The sequence below is a fragment of the Oenanthe melanoleuca genome, chromosome 1, assembly GCF_029582105.1.
Source record: "Oenanthe melanoleuca isolate GR-GAL-2019-014 chromosome 1, OMel1.0, whole genome shotgun sequence".
Classification (NCBI taxonomy): Eukaryota; Metazoa; Chordata; class Aves; order Passeriformes; family Muscicapidae; genus Oenanthe; species Oenanthe melanoleuca.
The window spans coordinates 50,236,611-50,257,565 of NC_079333.1; the positions used below are offsets into that span (position 1 = coordinate 50,236,611).

Sequence of the window (20,955 nt, forward strand, 5' to 3'; positions counted from 1 at the left end):
TGAGGGCTCAGGTCAGGTGATCAATCAGGCGCTTACCTGTCAGCATACCATTCTCCAGCATTCCTCTGCACCAGCTGCTACATTTACAAATGGCGCCAGTCCTTTACAATGTCTCTACAACACCCACTTTCTTCAACTTACCTCATCATTCAGCTGTAGAGACTTAATCCACAGCCATTTGTAAACAGTGTCAATCCCAGAAGTACAAAAAAGAATCGTCAGACAGTCCCCACATGAGATTTGCAAACAAAGTTGCAGGTTTACAATTGTCTTTTTCTGACCTTCTTAGGCCCATACTGCTTTCCTTCCCAGGAGCTGGGCTTTGGCCAGTCCCCAGAGATTTCTCAGCTTAGTCTTTTCCTGGCCCTGAGTTCTGCCTACTTTCTTCAGGATCAGCATTCCTTTTCCCCAGGTCAAAATCAAGGAGATGGGACAGGACAAAGCAGATTATCATTATTGTCCTTCTGCTTATAGGAACATCCCCATGTTCCTGCTCCTCCTCATGAAAAGGCATCAGCTTTCAACAGCTGAAGATGTGGAGATGACAGAAGGCCCCCCTTTAATCAGCAGAGTAAACATGAGAAAGTCAAAGGTATTGCTCCTCTATCAATACAGAAAGAAAAGCAATTCACAAGAAAGTCAGAACATTCATACCATGGCAAACTCCCAACACTCATTTGCAAACCAGAGGAAAAGGACAGATAATTTCTCTGTTTCTCTCCTATTCACTGCAGCTACAATTAAAGCACTCTAAAGAAACACTGAAACTTACTTGCAAACACAATCCTGGTATGTTCTTAGTTGTTGCAAAAAAGTTTTATTTCAAGGAACACTTCACTCTACTGCATCTTTGCAGTCGTCAATATACACAAAATAAAGCAGTATAGGCAACTTGAAGAGTGAAAAAAAATCAGTTAGGCCAGAATTAAAGCCATACAGCAAGAGCCTTTTCCCAGAATGGGCTCAGTTGAAGGTGGTTTGACTCAGGAGCAGACATTTCCTTGGCTGTATAAAAATGGTGCTCAAGTAAGCATGAAAGAACTCAGGACAAATCACTCCCTTCAGAAATTCCAAGGCTGGGTCACAGCAGTTTTCTACAATGCAGAACATAGACTTTATTCCTGAAGAGGAAAAAAATTAATAAAAAACAATTTTATGTCAGGAGAAATATTTTAAAAATTGAATTTTAATCCTAACCACTAACCAGTTCCATTTACAAAACCCAGCTCAGTATGTTTCAGTAAGATTCAGTATGAACCAGCGAGGCCATTCCAGACATAAGAATTTTACAACTGAACATTTCTTAACCTAGTCACTTGTCTAACACTGATGGGAGCATCAAACACTCTTCTCTGGTGAAGTGGTGGACACCATCCAGTAACTACATTGCTTCAGAAAAAGAGCATTTAATGAAGTGGATTTCACTACTTCTCACCTGTTTTCACTTGGAGAAACAAGGCCTGAGTCTCTTCAGCATCTCTGAGTTGTCCAGTGCTCAGACAGGGACCACATACCCCATGACCACTCACCAGATACTTTTAGAAACAGAGGCACAAAGTGCTTACTTTCTGACAAAATGGCATTACTTGCTTTTGGCTACAGGGTGACTAGTTCAATCTTTGACTGCTTGATGGGGAAACCAGGATTAAAATAGGATGTCAGACTCTGTAAAGTTACAAAAATGCTTACTGACTTGAAACTGCTTTACATTCACATCTAGAGGAGAAAAGGCAATTTGCTCTTGATTAGACATCTGTGTCTTTACTTTTCCCAACTGATCTGAAAATCTACAAAGAAGTTATGGAGAGCATGACAAGCAGAGTAACATGAAAGATGGTAGAGACCTCTTCCACAAATTTCTTAAGATATCATTATCAAAGATATCAATTTTAGGAGGAGTCCAGAGTGGAGAATCATGAGAATTTACCTGGTTACACAACATAAAAAATGTAAGAACACAACAGTTTTTTTAGATTTAACATAATATGTAAGTTTGATTCTTAAAATGTCGAAGAATTTAATTTTTTCATCTAAAAATAAATAGATTATTTGTAATGTCACTCCTTAGGAAGTCAATTTTATAATTTTGGACAGAATTCTGCATCAAAAAGAAACCGCATAAGCAAGATCAAGCAGTAGAAGTATCTTAGTAAAAACAAGTTTATTCATTCATATTTTAGGTAAATATGCAAATAGTCAGCAAAGCCTTTTTGCCATTACTGTAAACTTTTTATTTTAAAAAATTATGTTAAAAACCAATACAGCAATTTTCATTAATATTCTAAAAAAGTTTGTTCACATCTTGAAAGAAAATACATTAGCAACATCTCCCAGCAGAATCAATCTTTAAAAAAGTAAAACTCTAGGTGCAGAACATTTCTACAGTGTAGTATCTCTACATTTTAATTTAATCACATGATTGAATATCATTCTTTTCTATTGTCTCTAGACCATGATCAAGAGCGTATCTTAAACAGATGATATTCAATCATGTGTTACACATTGCCACAGATACTAACATTATTAGAAGAGTGCACAACTCAATTTCACTAACAAAGCAAGACCTTTCTATATGCTGCATTGTAACAGTTAATTTAGCTATATGCCTTTAAAATCATGTATGTTTTCCAAGGAAAAACACTAAAAAAATCCATGGCCCAAATTCTGCTCCCACTTATATTCACAGGATAAGGTAAGCACCATCAAGTTGTAGTTTATAGCTGAAAAGCATATAGAGAACCAGTTTGTTTATGAGTATAAGGGAGAGAAGAACTTGGCCCATGTCTGTAAACATTCACATAAGTCTGCAGTCAAAAGTGCCAGATAGGCAGTCTATTTGCAGTACAATTATTTCATTCAGAGGGCTGCTGGGGGCAAGGAGAATATTATGGAACGTTATTATAGAGGCAAGTTAAAATATTTTTATGTACTTTGGAAAGACATTCTCAGCTAGCCAAACCATACTCCAATAAAACATAATCCACTTCTACCCAAATACAGTACAGCATAATTTCCTAGCTCTCTTGTTCAGACAAAGGAGTACTCAATTCAGCAGCCCATGACAATATTAAGCATAAGAAAACCCCCACACACCTCTGACCTACCCTCCCCTTAACATACTGCTGATGCTAACAGGAGATCCTCATACATAGGAAAAAAACACCTGAAAAACCATAAACTGACCTTGATTAGTGCACACACAAGAAGTGTGCGCCTAGACAAAAGGTCATCTACAGCTTTAATTGTCTAGTTTCAGTCTAGATCTCAGTCTATAGTAATCACATATACCATACAAAACATAACAGAAGGATAGGTGCTTATTCACACTATTAAGTATACTTGGTCTCCCTATTCAGTTTGACAGTCAATTGCCCTATTTACACAAACATCTGTTTGAATGTTCCTGATCCTGTAAGACACCAAACACTGAACTCCTAAAATTAAAGGAGAGTCAAGGATGCTCAGCAATTCACAGGATCAGACCCTGAATCAAATCGAATGCAATTCACAAATTAAGTTTGACATCTGACACGGCCTCCTAGAAACGTTTTACCCTCATGTTTTCCCTTTCTTTCCCCAACTCAGACCATGCTCCCACTATAGCAGAGATAGCCTTCAAAGTGAATAGGATCAGGCTCTGTCAAGCAAACACTGCAGTCTTTAGAAATGCCTGGTATTTACTGCCATCCACTCTGGGGCAGACTTGTCTGCAATGAAAATGGTGTTCCTGGTGTTGATGGATAGTTAGCAAAACCTTCAGGCTGAGCTGTATAGTTCTCCAGAGCAGAAGCAGAATGCGCCTTTAAGGAAGATAAGAAGTTAGGAAACAGCACTGATAAAAATAAGGCAACAAAAATCTAAATAAAGCAAAATTTCAGCCACAATACCAGTCCTACTCAAGCCAAAACAAATGGATTATAATCTGAAGTGTGCAAAGAATAGAGATGAGCAAGGCATCCATACAAAGATGTTAAACTATAGTGCAACTGTTGCTCTAAAATACCAGAGAGTGAAAAAAGCAGTTGGATTAAGGGGAAAAACAAAGAAGTGTTAATTGCATTTACTTTCCAGTGGAGTAAGCACCAGCTGATTTGGAAGACACAGCTCAATCAGGAGCTGTAATATTTTAGTGACTCTGAACTTTCCTTCTCTTCATTGCTCAAGTAAGTAAGTGCTAATTTTAGTAACTGGATCTTATAAATAAGAACAATTCTATTCCCTCAATGCAATCTGCATACATTTCTAAGGAACAAATAGATTCCTGAGCTGCAAAAGCAGCATGGCCTAGATGAAGTAACTTGCTTCTTCCAATCCCCTGATATTCAGAAGACATCTGACAATATGCTGCACTCTGAATAGTACTTAAAGACATGTTCCATTTCAACAAATGATGTGTCACAAAAAAGAGAAAACATTAAGTCAAGACATTCAGCTCTCTTTTGGTATTATGTAGAGAAGGACAAATTTTTTACAAGAATCTGTACAAAGGCTGTTTTTAACAAAAGACAAGCTAAACACATAAACACAAAGTCTGATGATAGTTTCAGTTAACTTATGTAGGCTGATAGGTGAAACAAGCCGTTTCATGGACAAGAAATTATGAAATTACACATTACCCAAAGCCACTTGCAACTTACATTACAATTCTATTTGTGGGAACTATCAAGAGAAAGGCACAACCACAACAGACACAAATTCAAGACAATCTGATTATATGTGCAGAGGCACATAACTCACAACAAATGATCCAAAGAAATCTCTAAGTTATTCAAATGTCAGACTGGAACTGAGCACAAATTTTGCAATGGTAGGGTCAGCTCATTAGATTTAACACAAACCCAGCAAATAAATTAATTTGCATTATCTTTTCTTTTACTTCTCCCCATTTTACAAAGAATTTTAGACAGTGTTTTAATCTCTTTTATGAAGCATTGTACACTGGCCTTGAGTAAGAAGTTATTACAAGTTGCTTTTTATCATCATCCTTGTAATCAACTCTTATACAATTTAGGAGATTTAATCATTTACTGACTTAAACTAATCCCAAGGAGTTAACAGGCAAGTACATGCTCAAGAGTTCACTGGAAGCAGAACAGTATTAACAATTAGGCACATTACCTGTAGTAGTGCTGACTGTGCAGCTGCACTGTGCTGCAATTCCTGTAAGGAAGATTGTGCAGCACTTTGGGGAAAGCCAGGGATACCAGGGAGAGATAAAAGACCAGGAAAAACTGCATTTCCTGGTGTCTGTAGTCCAGAAGTCAAGCTGAAAGAATGTCAAAATGAGGTTATTATTAGGAACATCTGCACCATGTTTTATTCTGTTTCTCTCTCTATAAGCTTATGTCTACTTAAATTAAGTTCTTTTTCTAAATCTCATAAAGGCCAGAATTCCTAAACCAAACTTCAGTCTTTACCCACCTTTACCACACAAACCAAGATTGTCTGGAACACATCTAAGGGGACTCAAAATGTTTTGTACCTCAACTGTGCCAACAGTTCACATTCAAAAAAAAACTTCACAGACAAGAATTTATGCTGATTACTTCCTTAAAACATCTAAGATATTGTCTGCTATTACCTATGTGTGCCAATGGATGCCCACATGGAATCCATTCTTGTAAAAGCCTAGGAGGTGCCAAGTATCTTCATTTGAGAAATAAAATCACTGTGCACCTGACTGGATTAGACTGTAGTAACAGGGACTCTTGAGGGACTTTTGAGGTCAACCTATCCTATCAGCTTCCAAAGGCAAGTGAAAATCTAGTAGCGAACTAACTTTAAAAATTATCTGCAATTAGTAACTATGAGTGAAAATATTGTCTACGCACCTAAAATAAAATCAGTGTTTTGCTCAAGAGAAAAAGAAATAGTTCTGAGCTCCTTCAGAAACAGTAACATACCCAGCCTGTGCCACAAGTGCAGAGTTGAAGTTTGAGCTAAAGGCCGAGGCAAACCCTGGCAGGACCGGAGCTGGAGATGGGGCTGTGGCAGCTGCCGGCAACGGTGCAACTGCTGCTACTGCAGAAGATGCCTGGAGGCCAGGGAAAGAAGGGAGAGCAGGAGTGACAGAGGGTGTGTTAGAGACAGGAAAACCAGGGAAGGATGGGTTTGATGATCCCAGAGGTCCCTGGGCAACGGAGAAAAGGGAAGGGACGGCACTGGACAGGTTAAGCGAGAAGGGCGGAGCGGAGGCTGCTGCGGAGGCGGCGAGTCCGGAGAGCACGGCGGCGGTGGAACTCACGTGGGGGGCGGACGCGGCCGGAGCGCTTGTGGCCGCGGGGGCCAGCAGGGACCCCGGCAGAGTGACGGGCGGGGTCAGCGCTGGGTTACCAGTAAAGGCAAAGTTACTGGTTAGAGACGTGAAAGGAGGGAGTCCATTGAACACGGGGGCAATGGGAGCAGAGGAGCCATGTGAGGCGAGGGAAATGGAAGCCAGAGAACTGGAGTTGTTCAGAGGAGCACTCAAAGAGGAGAGCCCTGACAGCGCTGGATTCAGGGAACTGGGTAAGCTGACGGGCACTGAAGCTGCTGGGGTGTAAGCACGGCCGAGCCCTGACAGTCCTAGAGTGCCATGAGAAGGGCTGGCTGAATGAGAAGGACCTTTGAAGGCCGACAGGGTAGGACTCATGGGCTCTGTTTTGACCAGAACTGGGATGCTTGTGGCAGCTGGGGCTGATGAGAGCTGCTGGTCGGGATTAGTAGGACTTGTGCCATGCAAGAGGGAGGCTGATGAGCCACAGTTGACTGGCATAATCGATGGCGAAGTGGTTAAAGGTGACTGTGCAGGCAATGTGGGAGGAGTGGAATTAGAATTGGCCACAGATGGGGATGGAAGACCTGGAAAAATAGCCAGCCCAGGTGTGGAGGAACGCTGTGTGTTGGGGGTGGCTGATGGAGTGTAACATTTGTTGACGGAGGAAGTGGGAGGGTCAGAGCTTTGATTAGCAAGAGCAGATAAAGAAGCAAGCTCACTTGTCACAGCAGAAGGTAAAGCAGATGAATTGATTAATGAAGTGTCATTTGATGTCAAAAATCCCTTTAAGACAGACAGAATTGGGTTAGGTAAACTAAGCGAGCCAGGAATGGTAGTGGCAGGAGAATTAGCAATCGTAGATGGAACAGGACTAGAAATCCCTTGGGCATTGGGTGGCAAGGACAAAGGGAGGCCAGCAAAGACTGATGACAATGGAGCAGGATTAGTAGCAGAAGCAACTGAGGAGGTTGCAGAGAACGGGAGGCCAGCAAATGGTGCAGCAGCAGATGCAAAAGCTTCAGTGGGTGCAGGTGTGGCACATGGAGTGGAAGAACCTTGCGGAGTGGGCATAGCAGCAGGGATAGAAGCCAGCCCAGAAAAAACTGAGGGGACAGGGGTAGAGGTTGCACTGTGAACAGATGTGACAGGAACACCAGGCAGTGAGAGGGATTTGATGACAGTAGGGGTTGGGGTGGATGGCTGAGATGTATGGATGGAAGAGGAGACCTGCCCTGGGAAAACAGGAAGGACAGGGGTAGACATGTTCATCCCAGAGATGAGTGGAGTTGCAGGTGCTAATGGATGGCTTATTGCCTTGACAGGTGATGGGGTAGGGACTGGAGTAGCAGCAGGTGTTGAAGGATTAGAACCATGAGGAGTAAAGAGCTGATTCGCTTGTGCAGAAAAAGCTGCAAAGAAACAAAACCAGTAAGAACACTTGAAACTGTCAGAAATGTTTGAAATCAACATAAAAACATTTTATACAGCATTTCAAAATATGATATGCAGGCAATAGCTAACACACAATGTCTACATATAAACAATAAACACTGAGGCCTATGAAAACAAACCAAAAGGGTACACACAAACACATCACACAACTCGTACACCATGTGGGCTAACACTCCTTTTTAAAACACTATGTGACACCTGCTGCCTCTTCATGATCTCATGCACAACAGTTAGAAACTCAAATACACTCTGTAAGAACATCTAAGTGTTACAGATAAACACCCTCCCTCTGGTCCCTAACATTTGGCAGTACCCAAACCAGACCTAATATTCCATCAGCATCAGGTCACCTGGGCTCCTCTGTATCCACTCTCACTGAAGGTCAGAATTTCCTTCAGAACCAGTTAATTCAATGTATCATGATTTCAGAGAAGTTTAGTCAACAACTGCAGAAAGCTGCTTTCAGGTGCTGGTAGTTTTCTTTCCTTCAAAATCAGGTCATTCTCTTCACTGTGCTTCCTTCAGATTTTGATTCTAAGAAGGTACACTTTTAAATTCATGTATCACACTACAGTATTAAACTAACGTTGGCACTTGACTTTATCAACAAGTATTTCTAGAAGTCTTTAGTCAGGTGCCTGCATAAAGGCAAGCACCTGCCACTAAAAGTATCAGCTTTTAGTGTCAATCCTACAAAGTAAGTTAGAGACATCAGTCAAGCTGCAGGAAAACAGGCAGGCACACTACGAATGGGGAGGTGGAGGTTAATGGAAAGGAGCTGCATTTATGAACACTGGCATATCAAGAGTGTCTATATGCCTGCCTCTAGTTTCCTGTGGAATGTGAATATGTTAATAAATCATTCCTCTCAAACAACCCCTGTGCTTTATTTTACTTTTGGAATAATCTGTTCATGTAAGCAAGACACTCATCCAACCAGTCAAACTCACCACCCATAACTTTCTAGTAGCCGACATGTCTCTCTTGCCTGATTTCTACATATAATTCTACACACAAATACCAAAAATTATTCTTTAAAATCCTGGACCTAAATTGATATGACAAACTCCCATTTGGTGTAAGTTGAAGCTCTAAACCAAGCACTTCTTCAAAAAAACTATTTCCTTTGACATACTCCTTTCAAAAACACCCCTGACTGCCCAGCTCTGGATTCTGTTCTTTTCTTATTCTATTTCCAAGCTGAAGACTTCCTAAAGATCAGTTACTAAAGAACAGTTATTTAATCCTGACAGATTATCACTGATAATACAGCTGTACAAGAACCCAGAGTTGTTACTGAACTTTTCTTCCTAAGAGAATGTTTCATTCTTTACACCGTATTTATTTAGCTGTACAAACTAACTTTCTAAAAATACGTCCACACTTAAAGAGGGGTATATAAGAATGAAGTGATTCTTCAAAACATTTCTGTAGAACCATTCCTGGACATAGAGAAGGAAAGACAAAACATAACTTTTTTTTGATCCCTAGGAATATTTACAGTAGCTCAACTTTTCAGTCATTTTATCTATTTGCAGTCCGACTCAAAGGTCAGGAAATTCTTAGTTTGTATTTGTCAAATCTAACAAAGTGGTATCAAAGCTTGTTTATAAGTAGTTCCTAATGGGATTTATTATTATGCTTTGCACTAAGTATACAAAACATCACACAATAAAAAATACACTGGTAAAAAGAATAGGATCTTACAGGGCAAGACGAAAGAACAGGTAGACATAATTGAATCTAACACTCTGGTAATAAGACATTCAAAAATTTCTAAATCTCTCTTGTATTCCTACCTTCTTATTGCAACTGATCTATGAAATTAAAATGTCAATGAGTTTTCCAAACCTATGTCCAGAGTTTTAAAAATTGCAAAGATTTACTGAAGTATTTAAGTGCATGACATTGCAAAGGGTATTTTGACTTAGTTTTTAGCATGATTTCTCACATACTTACAAAATGAAGAATATAAAAAACTTTGATAAGCTAACACAAAATAATGAATTTTAATGTTTCAATGCTTCTAAGTACAAATGTCTGATGATTTTTTTTCCCTCTACGCTCAAGAGATTCTATTCCACATACTTAGTGGCTACATACTTAGAAGCTTATGAAGATCCCACTAAACAAGTAGTTAACATTTTCTGAACAAATAACAAAGATACAATCAACACAAAAATTCCCCTGTGGATTTGCAATTTACCTTGATTTTGGGAAGGTTTTGCCTGGCTGGAAAGGTCCTCATTTTCTAAACAGAGAACAGCAGCTTGTTATTGAAAGGCAAATGAAACTCCAGCAGTGAATGTCCCACTCCCAGCAAAGAACCAGGAAAAACAGCATGAATATTTTTAGAGATATGCATGCTTTACCTGATACCACTTGATTAGCAGTGTATGGTGGAGGAGCTGGTAAGCCTGGAGCTATGACATTGGCCATTGGAACTAAGCCAGCATTGTTGTAAGCACCTAAAATAACAAAGGCAATACACATTCCTATTGTCAGGAGAATCTGTATCTAGATGAACCAGTAAGCATCTTCTCCTTTAAAAGAATTTTTTCAAGTCTGTAAGACCAGTTAATTATCCAGGCTAGATGCTGGCTTTTGCCAAAATCTGACTGAAAAATCATGCATTATGATCCAAATTTTACTAAGGGCAATTCTCTTAAGAGACCCTGAAAAAGTCAGGTTTCAATTCCTTTCAGTTCCATTTTGCCTGAAAAAACTCAAAGGGAAGGAGTGATACAGTGTGTCTACAGCATCGTTGGTCTCTTTCCTATTCCTAATTTACAGGCTGTTGCAACTCCTTCTTCAACATTGAAGCCAGACAAACGAAGGAGCCAAACAGATCAGTAACCCTGACCCTTCAACACTAGCTCTTTCATATCCTAAAACTGTACTAATATTTCTATCCTGCCATAAACCAAATTTTGGGCTTTAACATACTTTGTATACGATTTATTCAATATAAATTTGAGTTAGTATGCAAGTTTCCTGTACACTTTCTTGGGAACAAGTCATTTCCTGGGCATAAATAAACAATCAGTCTTAGTTTAGCCACTACTAGTGCCCATTTTTCTAAAATGGCTATAAAAAGACTTGCAGACACCAAGTTGATTAGATGACTCAGCCTTCAGCATGCTTGCTAGGAGTTCTGCTTCACTTCCTTATCAACTCCCTGAAATTCCCAACATCAATGAAAAGCAAGCATCCTAAGCAGAGCACTCCTTGTTTTGCAGTACAGAATTTCAAGATGCAAAAAGGCTTTCAGCTGCCAGACCTGAATCTGACTTCTTTAAATATTCTAAGCTTTCCTCCAAAGAAAGGACAATTGCCTTGCTCCCTTCCAAAAATGTCTTGAGTCTAACAATTGATGCAGCAGAGCAAAGACAGGAGTTTATGAATAAAGGCTCAATCTCACCTTAGGCACTAGACTAGAAAGAAAATAATGGCAGAAAAAGTCAATCACTATTTCCCTACTGAAACTGAAATCTTTTAGGAAACTGTTTACTCTCCATTATGATGGAGAGAAGGTAAAGCTGAAGGCAACTGAGAAACAGATTATAGCCCTTCAGCAAGCTCCTACACAGTCCCACCCAATTAAGGGCTGTGGCTGACCATATCCCAAGTTGGGTTCTACTGCAACAAGTCAGACTTGTCAAGCCAAAGCCCAAGCCTTGGCCAAAGTTACAACAAAGCCAAAGCCCTTGTCTTGTCTTACATGCACAATGCCTCCTGTAATTTAAATATTTTCTCACCAGAACAGGTTTATGAATTTTTCTTATGGATGTTGAAAAAGAAGTCAATATATTCCTCTTTTTATCAATTCTGCTGTCATGAAAGAAAAGGTAGAAACCAGTACCCAGAGTATGCTCAGGAAGCAGAAGCCAATTTCAGATATGACCATGGTCATAGAAACCAACACTTGACACATTACTTGAAAGGCAAATGCATGAACAACAGGATCAAGCTAGAACACATAGAAACCTTACTTGGTGCAATAGTTGCATGTGGCCGACATGGTGGGATGGGGTATGGAACTGGTTTGTGTGGATTGTACGTTGATGGAGCCTACATAAACAAAAAAAAAATGGAAATAGCAATAGTGAAAGCATTATAATGTTTTTCAGACAAAAAGCTAACATTCAGATACTACTACAGACAGACAATCTTTACTATATATATATGTAATATTAAATCTTTTCATAATATCCACAGTGACTGCAAGTGTTTCACTCTTTCTGAAAAAAAAATGAAACAAACATCACTAGTTTATCTTTAGATTTTAAAAGAAAACTGAGCACAGGAGGGAAAGGGAACTCCTCTCTGCCTTTCAGTTCTCACACTCTGCATTTAAAAGGTTTAGCACATTTAAAACTAGCAAATATTTCTGAAGGTACCTATGCCTTTAAAATAATACGGCTTTGTGGGAAACATCTCATAATAAAAGTGAAAATAAAAAATTTGGACAATACTTCAAAGAAGTAACAGGTTCACAAAATAGTAACAGGAAGTTTGTCCCACGTGCTTAAAAATTTTGAAATGCACATCAGCTGATCTGTCAAGAAACAAGAACCTCTTTCAAAGGCACTGCTGTAACTCAAGTGTCAAAGATGGAGGCATTTCCTGTGTTCATGTGAGAAATCCTCAGAGAGCAGCTCATGATGGATTACTAAAAATGCTTTTAATTTTCTCATCTGCTAGTGTTAACTTAAATTCTGTCTTCAAATGCACGTCAATTATATCCAGTAGAGAATCATCCCTCTCTACAGATAAAAACTAGAGCTTTTTCAAATTAAATAAAAAAAAATACTAGGTCTTATCCATTACAGAAGTTTAGCTTCAATTAAATTGCTGCTCTACTGTTGTCTTGCAACATAACAGCATTTTATAGGAGAGCTCTGTTGAATTTCTAGGTTTTTTTAAGTTTCATTTACTTATTAATTTTTTAGACATACTGGTTTGGATGGTCCAAGTATACGGGCTGCTATTCCCTTTCCTTCATTAGTACATTCTTCTGTGTCCTTTTTGATAGGGGTTCCCTGAAATGAAAGAAAATTAAATCAAGTATTAATTTAGAAGCAAACCTTGCTGAACAATTTTGCCATCTGTTATTTTTTTTCTGAACTACATTTGAGTTTTTGAACATTCTGAAAGTAACCATGTTTGTCAGGGAAAAAAAGACCAACCAACTGTTTTAGGCTTGCAAAGTATTGAGTAACAGCGTTCCAATACCTTGGTTTGTTAACACTGGGCTTCTGTAAAGAGAGGCATTTTAAACAAGGCATGTTGATGATGGAATTCTGCATTTTGACTTGTGGACGTGATAACATTAATTTCAGTCAATTTTGCTGTCCCTTAAGTGTTTACAGGAAATGCTTAACATGTTTAAGAGACACACTAAGATTAGCAGTAGTACTGTAGTGACCCTATTAGATCACCTTATCCATCTACCAAGAAGCCTCTTGACACCTCTCCTGATTCTGCCAAATACTGCTGGAGTTTATAATGTTTTCCTGATATGACCAATGTCTTATTTATGAAGTAATCTTTACCTGAAGCAGCATAGAAAGAATGGGCAAATAAAAACACTGCAATTTGCCTATAAATGTGGAATGGGGTAAAACAAACAAACCAAAACAAGAAATGCACTTTGATTCCACTCCTCCTTCCATGTATATGAATTCTGGTTTTGGTTATACTACAATGAACCTTAAATCGAGGGTTCATTTGTAAAAAGCAAAAGCACAGGATGATGCTTACTGGAAAAATTCCGTTTATGCGACTTGGTTTGCCCTTGGGATAAGGATTGCCAGGAATCATGCCACAGGATGATATCATAGCATGAGGAGCCTTACAACCTGCTTTTGAAGCCTGCAAAATAATCAAAAAAGAGTATTATTTGCTATCAAATTCAATGCTCTAAAGAAACTATTTACTATTTCAATTCTGTGTCCCTTTTACCATATGTTCCTAATACCTGACAAAAACTCCTCCTTTTGTTGCACATGCTCTTATCTTTTTGCAGTTGCTTGTTTCAGCTTGTCTTACACCAGTAGCTCCCAGAAGTCCTCACGTTAAGCCCTGACCTTACAATGACCACAAGGATGCAAACAGAATCCTAACAGAACCAAGGATATTTAATCTTGATTACCTGTTCAAGAATTCTTCTGCATCTTTTCTTCTCTGACATATTAATTCTGAACAGATCTTCAATAAGGCGATAATTCTGAGCATCAACAATGTTGCTGCAAAGACAGTGACAGACAATTACTGCCATGCCATTTGCATAAGCTGAAACAATGAACCACTGAAAAGCTCAGTTAGCCACTACCCAAAATAACATTAAAAAAACATTATTAGATCAGATCATATTGCTATTATTATTATTAAAGGAAAAATCCTAGGCTTAAATAAAGATTTTGTACTGTAAGTAAAACATGGTATTAGAACTAAATATCAATACAGAACAATGGGTGACAATGGCTAAACTTTATTGCAAAAATAACTATGTTGAAAAAAATGAATTTGGCATCACAAAAGGTTCATTAGAAAGCTTTAACTGCTACTAACACACAATTCCTAGCACAGCACAAAACCAGCAGCTACACAATTCGCCACTGTTTCTTGTCAGTCTGGTAGAAAAACAAGTTTTCATCTAATTTACTTCAGAATGAAAAAGATAATTCCTGGTAAATCTCTCTAAGTTCTGCCTTAGAATTTAAGCAAGATGTGAAAGCCTTTATACAGTTGCAAAAGGTACTCGTCCTCCCTCTTCTCCCCAAAACACTAGACACACCACAGAGAACAAAATATGTGACTGCAAGGAGACCAATGCCTGCTTCTACCCACCTTTTTCAAAATTCTGACTAATTTTTTATCAGTACTTCTCTGTCAAACATTACCTATGCCATCCAAACTACTGGAAATATAATATAGCACCAAAAAGGAAGACTCCTCAAAGGAGTATATTAGACAGAAATGAAATCAGCAGAACATTGAATGAAGACATGAAAAACATCTCAAAGAACAGTATTTAAATGCGAACAAGCTTTCAGCTTTGCTCACTATTCCTGATTACAAAGTAAGCAGAACATAGATTTGGGTTAGGATTTATAACCATGACTCCCTTATTTTGCTCTTGTACTGTAGAAATTCAACAGCTAAAGAAGTTATTGTGCTTCCCTCCCACATCAGCTGAAGTGTAGCAACTGAAGTGATCCATTTACTTAACTCATTTCTACATATGCAATATTTAGAGGACTTTTCAAAAAATAGTCAATTCCCAGAATTTCCTGGTCTCAAGTCTCCCAGATTTCAGTCAGCAGAGAAATAAGCTTAAGGCCCTCTTTGCTCTCCACAGCATTTGAAGACCACATTAAAAGCACCGCCAAAGTGGCAGCCTTCCAGCAAGCAAAAGCCCACACAGCAGCAAATGCAAGACTCAAATGAACTAAGGAATTTTCCACAATCATAGAATCATTAGTTGGAAAGACCTTAAATATCATCTAGCTCCAAAGCCCCTTCAGGTGAACAGAGACACCTTTTACTAGACCAGATTGCTCAGAGCCCCATCCAGCCTGACCTTGAACATGGGGCATCCACCACTTCTTTGGGCAACCTGTGCCAGTACTCCAGCACCCTCACAATAAAGAATTTTTTCCTAATATCCATTTTAAACCTATTCTTTTTCAATGTGAAGCATTCCCCTTGTCCTGTCACTGCATCTCTTGCAGGCTCCCTTCAGGTAGTGGAAGGCTGCAATTAGGTCACCCCAACTCATTCCAGTCTGAACAAACCCAATTCTCTCAGTCTTATGTCTACTTCTAAAACGTCTGCTTCTAATTATTCTTTTAAACAGCACCATCAGTAATGGATTTGTGCTTAACCAGGCACAGTGCTTCCTTCTAAGAGTAGCTAGAGTTTTATAAACTAAAACATGAGCTAAACCAGTACAAGTTGAGGAACACAGCAGAAGAGATACTTACGAAGCTAGGATTTCAAGGGCAATAAGTTTATCTTTACTGAATGTGAAGCAGTTGAGAATATTAACCATTTTTGATGCTGGAACTGCCACTATTTTCTGATAAGAAAGAAAGAAAGAAAGAAAAAAAAAAAAAGGGTGTATAAAATAAAGCAGTATAACTATTTTAAACTCAGAATACAATTCAGTTACAGCTTCATATGGTGTATTTCAGTAAACTCTTAATGGCCTCCCTCTTCCACTGGGAAGGAGACTCTATATGCTAAATTATGAAAAAGCAGCTCCAAAAAGCACTCACCAAAAGCAAAGAAATCAGGAGAGTTAACAATAGGTACAAAGGGTTACATCTCTTCCTGTGATACACAGGAAAGTAGAAGTCACTTTAGTCAGAAAAGATACCCCAATTAGAGGTATGACATTTCATAGCTTGATACCACTGAAGGAGATGAAGAAGAAACTTCAAAGATTGTTAAGGGTATACTGACTCATCAGTTGAAAAGCAGGTGTCATAAAATTAAAGTTACATTAAGAGAGCAATTTTATTCCATAAGATAATGTCACAAGAACTTACATGTTGTAAAGCCTTTATTGCCTTAAGCTGTGGTTCTGCCCAGGAGAAGTATCTCAGTAATTCAACAACCTGCAAGAGAGTAAGCCCTTCAATTAATCTTTCAGATATATGAAAGATATATGTTAACTGCATCAATATGACCTTTCCACATTTGTAGGACATTGGTATACTGCTAAAAAACATTTGTCTGTGATATCTGAGTGTTGGTGCCTACCAGCATCTAACCATCTTTTATTTCTATGTAGGCACCTAAAAATTCTATTTTGTGAGATGAAGATTTTCCATGGAACTATTTTAAAAACTTACTTTTCAAAATATATTTGCATATATATCTAATAGAGTGATATGCAATATCACTCTATTAGAATAAGAAAAAAGAAAAATAAAAATCAAGCATCTCTGAAAAAGCTTATCAACAATCAGGATCCCAAACAGTATATTCCCAAACATACACCAAAAAAAGCCAGCAGGAAAAGAAAGAGGAAAAAGAAAATCTACATATTATACATTACTACTACATCTCTATTTAGACAATACATGCAAAACAATCCTAAATGCCATTATGATAAATTTATACCATTTTCCAGACACAGTAAGAATGAAAATGTAGTGATTTTGAAGACAAAGTAACTTGGAACTCTTTTTAATGGGGTCATGATTATATAATAGTAAGAAATTAAAACACCTCAGTTAAAAAATAGGAAAAACTAATGTGATCAGCCTCAGCATGACTGGAGACAATCAGTTTGTGTAACTGAATACACAACCACAACACCTCCCATTAAACCCATAACAGTGTTGACCTTACCTGTTCACTGGAAAAGTATCCATGAACATATTCAATAGCTTTTAACTTGTACTCAGTCAATACAGCCTAAAAGATATAGAAGAAAAAGGATGCATATTTAGTGACTCAAAAAGTATAATGATAGCACAACCATCTGCTAATCTATTAATCTAAAATCTACCCCTACAAAGTGACATTTGCATCAATTACACTGCAGCGTTTTGAAGTAACAGTGTATTTCTTAGGTGACTGAGAACAGTAAAAAGCAGGAAGATGTGATTTAATTCTTATGTTTAAAAATACTCATTTTTTTATTTACTTGATTTTGCTTTTTTGTTGCTGCTTATAACTGTGCTGAGAGAACATCACCACTCTTCTTTTTGCTCCAATGATTCACATGAACTTTAAGTAAACAAGATAATAGAGTTGATTATTCAGGCAATCTCTTCGTATGGTCCCTTAAACTAACTGACAAAGTATTTTCAGTGAATTTATGAAGAAATTGGATAACGAGTCTACACAGGCAGAATTTAATACACAATAAAGCTTGGTCCAGAGATGTCTTATCATCATCCTTATCTATTTCAAATTTTAACATGTAGTCATACCAAACAAACAACTTTTGCTTGCACAGGACTTTAATGCAGCACTGGCCTTTTGACTTTGTGGCAAGACAGTTGTGTTGATAACCACGTGAGCTGTCTAACAGCCAGGACTTCCTCCCTCCCCTGTACCCAGCCCTCTGTGACAGGTACAAGATGACAGCTGAATTCCTGCCCCAAGCTGGTGAAAACACCTTTCTTCCAAGGCTTCCAAGCCCCTCTTCTAATTCAAATCTAGGGTATTCTCAAACCACCCGCAGTTTTATCCACACACCCACCTCAATCTTCCTCCCAGCAGCCCTAGGATCTACCCCTACCCCTCGCTTTTTTCTTCCTGTCCCTCCACACAGACAGCCAGGAAGGTCACCACCACTGCAGCCTGACTGAATGAGTAGTACAGGTGCAAAGAAACCCACTTGGATACTGAGGCAACCCTCTTCCTTTCTGTACCTCATTAAGACACAAACACTGAAGTCACCAGGAAGAACAAATTTCTGTCTTCATGCTCATTTTTTCTTCTATCCCTTCCTCCTCTTTATGCATTTTGGAAAAAAACAGGGTATTTTTTTTTCCTAAACAAATGTTACTTTTCTTTCTTAAATAAACAACTGAATGACTTTATAACAAGAGTACAAATAGAAACCACTGCTATGAATATTTATGAAAGGAACAAACAAACAAAACCCCCAAAGTTTGTATTTCTAGTGCTTGTAAACACATACAGGGAAAAATAGAAGTAAGCTGCACATAAAGACATTTAAATAATTGTTCCTGCTAACTGTAGGACTAAAAACAGAACATGCCAAAACAACAAACTTGTAAATCACATAATAAAGAATGTTCTACCTCAGAGCTAGAAATGAAGCTTAAACAAAAACATATCAAAAAAGACACAAAATCAGCATTTGGACAATGAATGCTGCACCACAACATCAGAATTAATATTAACCCAGCACAGCACTGATCCTTAGATCAACAGCACGTTGGAATACAGGCAGATAGCATAGAGGAATCACAATTGCCTAAAATCACATGTCTAAACCATTTTGTCTGAAGTCTTTAGTAATCACAGAGCATATTCTGAAGCACTGCACTGCAGTAACATAACTGAAACATTACTCCCTCCCACTATCAATCATCATAGAAAGCATTCATGCGCTAGTTGTTTCTTTTTTTTTTTTTTTTTTTGTGGTTCCCAGATTTTCCACACAAATTCATAAGTTGGGAGATAAGTCCACATCCTGAAATATCTTAGACTGTCATGTTTTTAGCTGTTTTATAAAGGAGACTTTATGACCATGACCTTATGCACGAATGTAGCTGTGATAAGAAAGACACCCCTGGGGCCTCTGTTGAACAGTTTTATACTTTTGGTTTTATACCTCAATATGTTGCAAAAGAATAATGCTGCAATTTCAGCCATCACTGCTTCATGCCAAAGAGAAACTGAACTGAAACTCAACTCCAGTACCCGACTGCAAATAAATGAAATTCACCTCTCCTAGACAAACCAACAGAACAAAAAGCTCTACTTAATACAAAAATGCTATGGATCACTATTCTGCCACAAGGAAATCTCATCTGAAACAAGCCCTTCATTGTCACACCAAGACAACTTCTGCAGGTAAACTGTCCTAGTGTGACACTTAAATAACCTCTGCTTAACCTCAACAAAATACATCGTCACAGGCTTCTGCTTCCCAGGCAAAACAAGAAACATTAATCTCAAAGGTTCTGATCTTTTCTCCTTCTAGCATTCGGGGAAGTGTGTCAACCAGTAACCTCGAGCTTTCCTGTTAAAAAAGGCCCCTGTGCACAGAGAAACCAGAATCCTGCCAGACACGAGGAAACACAAGTTTGTGTCCCTGCTCCCCACAACCAGCAGTATATTTTGCTCAGAGAGTTTTTAAACAGGAGATGCAGAAGCACAGCCCAGAGCATGCATCAAAACACAGGATTCACATCCCAGAGGAAGAAGGTCTGCACACACACTCCTGAGCTGTGGGAAGTGTGACTTCCAGCAAGGACAACAGAGTGCAGCTCAGAAATCGGTGTTCTCACGTCCTGCTTGTGCATTGTACCTCCTAAACCAGCCTTTAAAGGTGGGTATTTCACAGTCTCCGGACAGCCCAAGCAAACGCAGCTCTTCTGCCAAGTAAGACATGCTTCACTATTTGTTTTTCTTCATCATCTTCCTTGAAACTAAAAACGCTGCAGTAACCTTATCCACGTGCTTATTTCAAATGGGAGCTCAAGATCATCCAGTCCCAGCCAAGAGCAGGGACACCTCCCACTAGACCGGGTTGCCCAAGGCCTTTATCCAACCCGGCCTTGAACACTGCCAGGATTGGGGCATCCACAGCCTCCCTGGGCAACCTGTTCCACTGCCTCACCACCTTCACAGTACAGAAATTTCTTGTCAATATCTTATCTAAATGTCCCTCCCCCTTGCAATTTGTAGCCATTACTCCTTGTCCTACAGTTCATCAACAAATGGTTAAACTAACACGCAAAACGAGAATTTACCTTCCTAATTTCATCCAGCACGGTCTCAAATGATTTCTTATCCATCTTGATTACTGCATGCAATGCCGACACTTAAACGTGAAGGAAATAATACTAGAGATAAAAAAAGTCCTAAGTGTCTTTGAGCATACAGGAAAAAAAGGATTTAACAAATAAATTTTTAAAAAGCGGTCACGGAAGGCGGCCGGGGCTGTCCTGGGCCCCGGGATGGAGCGCTGCCGCCCCTGCAGCGGCGGACACGGAGACAAAGGCGCGCTGGGGAGCCGCCCGGCGCTCCGGAGGGCGCGGGGGTCGGCCAGCGGCAGGAAGGGAACGGACGGGAAAGGAGAAGGAGGGAAGGGAAAGGCGGCGGCAGCGGCGGCCGGCCCGCTCAGCACGCGGCACCGCGGCCCGGCCGGCCCGGCGCGCCCCCGCTGAGCATCGCCCGCGGCGCCGCCGCCCTGCGATCCCGGCGGGCAGAGCCGGGGCGGACGCGGGCGGCCCCCGGGGCAGGCGGGGCAGCGGAGGAAGGCGGCCCGGGAGCGGCGTGAGCCCACAGACAGCGCAGCCCTGCGCCGGTCCCGCCTCCGCGCCGTCGCGCCCCTATGGCATCACGGCGCGGAGCAAAGGGCCTTTTCCACGCTGGGCGGCGGTAGCGATGCCTGCGCTGGAGCGGGGGGAATTCGGGGCGCACTCGCCCCTCGCCCAGCTCCCGGCGCCGCGCCGCAGCGCTGAGCGCTGCCCCGGGACCCCGCCACGCCCGGCCCGCGCTGCCCCAGCGCCGCCGCCCCCGGGCCC

General features: G+C 39.9%; 1 protein-coding gene across 3 annotated transcripts; it reads right to left on the minus strand.

Moving 5' to 3' along the window:
• Nucleotides 1–773: 773 nt before the first annotated feature.
• On the minus strand, nt 774–20,837 carry PROSER1 (proline and serine rich 1). 3 transcript variants are annotated; one of them, XM_056484982.1, is made up of 13 exons: nt 20,179–20,837; nt 17,072–17,137; nt 16,264–16,332; nt 15,697–15,791; nt 13,863–13,956; nt 13,472–13,582; nt 12,667–12,750; nt 11,701–11,779; nt 10,081–10,176; nt 9,915–9,959; nt 5,904–7,665; nt 5,119–5,266; nt 774–1,094 (listed from the first exon to the last, which is right to left on the minus strand). In XM_056484982.1, exons 1-13 carry the CDS (start codon nt 20,221–20,223, stop codon nt 1,062–1,064), a joined length of 2,727 nt encoding a protein of 908 aa, XP_056340957.1. In that variant the 5' UTR covers nt 20,224–20,837; the 3' UTR covers nt 774–1,061. The 3 variants fall into 3 exon arrangements, with proteins under 3 accessions (XP_056340957.1, XP_056340965.1, XP_056340949.1); XM_056484990.1 differs by having other exon boundaries at nt 774–1,121; nt 20,179–20,836; XM_056484974.1 differs by lacking the exon at nt 774–1,094 and adding an exon at nt 2,401–3,800.
• Nucleotides 20,838–20,955: the final 118 nt, after the last annotated feature.

Excerpts from the sequence above, each read along its gene's own strand:
- PROSER1 (XM_056484974.1), bottom strand. The coding sequence starts at position 20,223 with ATGGATAAGAAATCATTTGAGACCGTGCTGGATGAAATTAGGAAG. Across the intron at positions 11,780-12,666 it reads TACTTGGACCATCCAAACCA|GCTCCATCAACGTACAATCC; the intron begins GTATGTCTAAAA and ends TTGTTTATGTAG. Across the intron at positions 9,960-10,080 it reads TGCTAATCAAGTGGTATCAG|AAAATGAGGACCTTTCCAGC; the intron begins GTAAAGCATGCA and ends TTCTCTGTTTAG.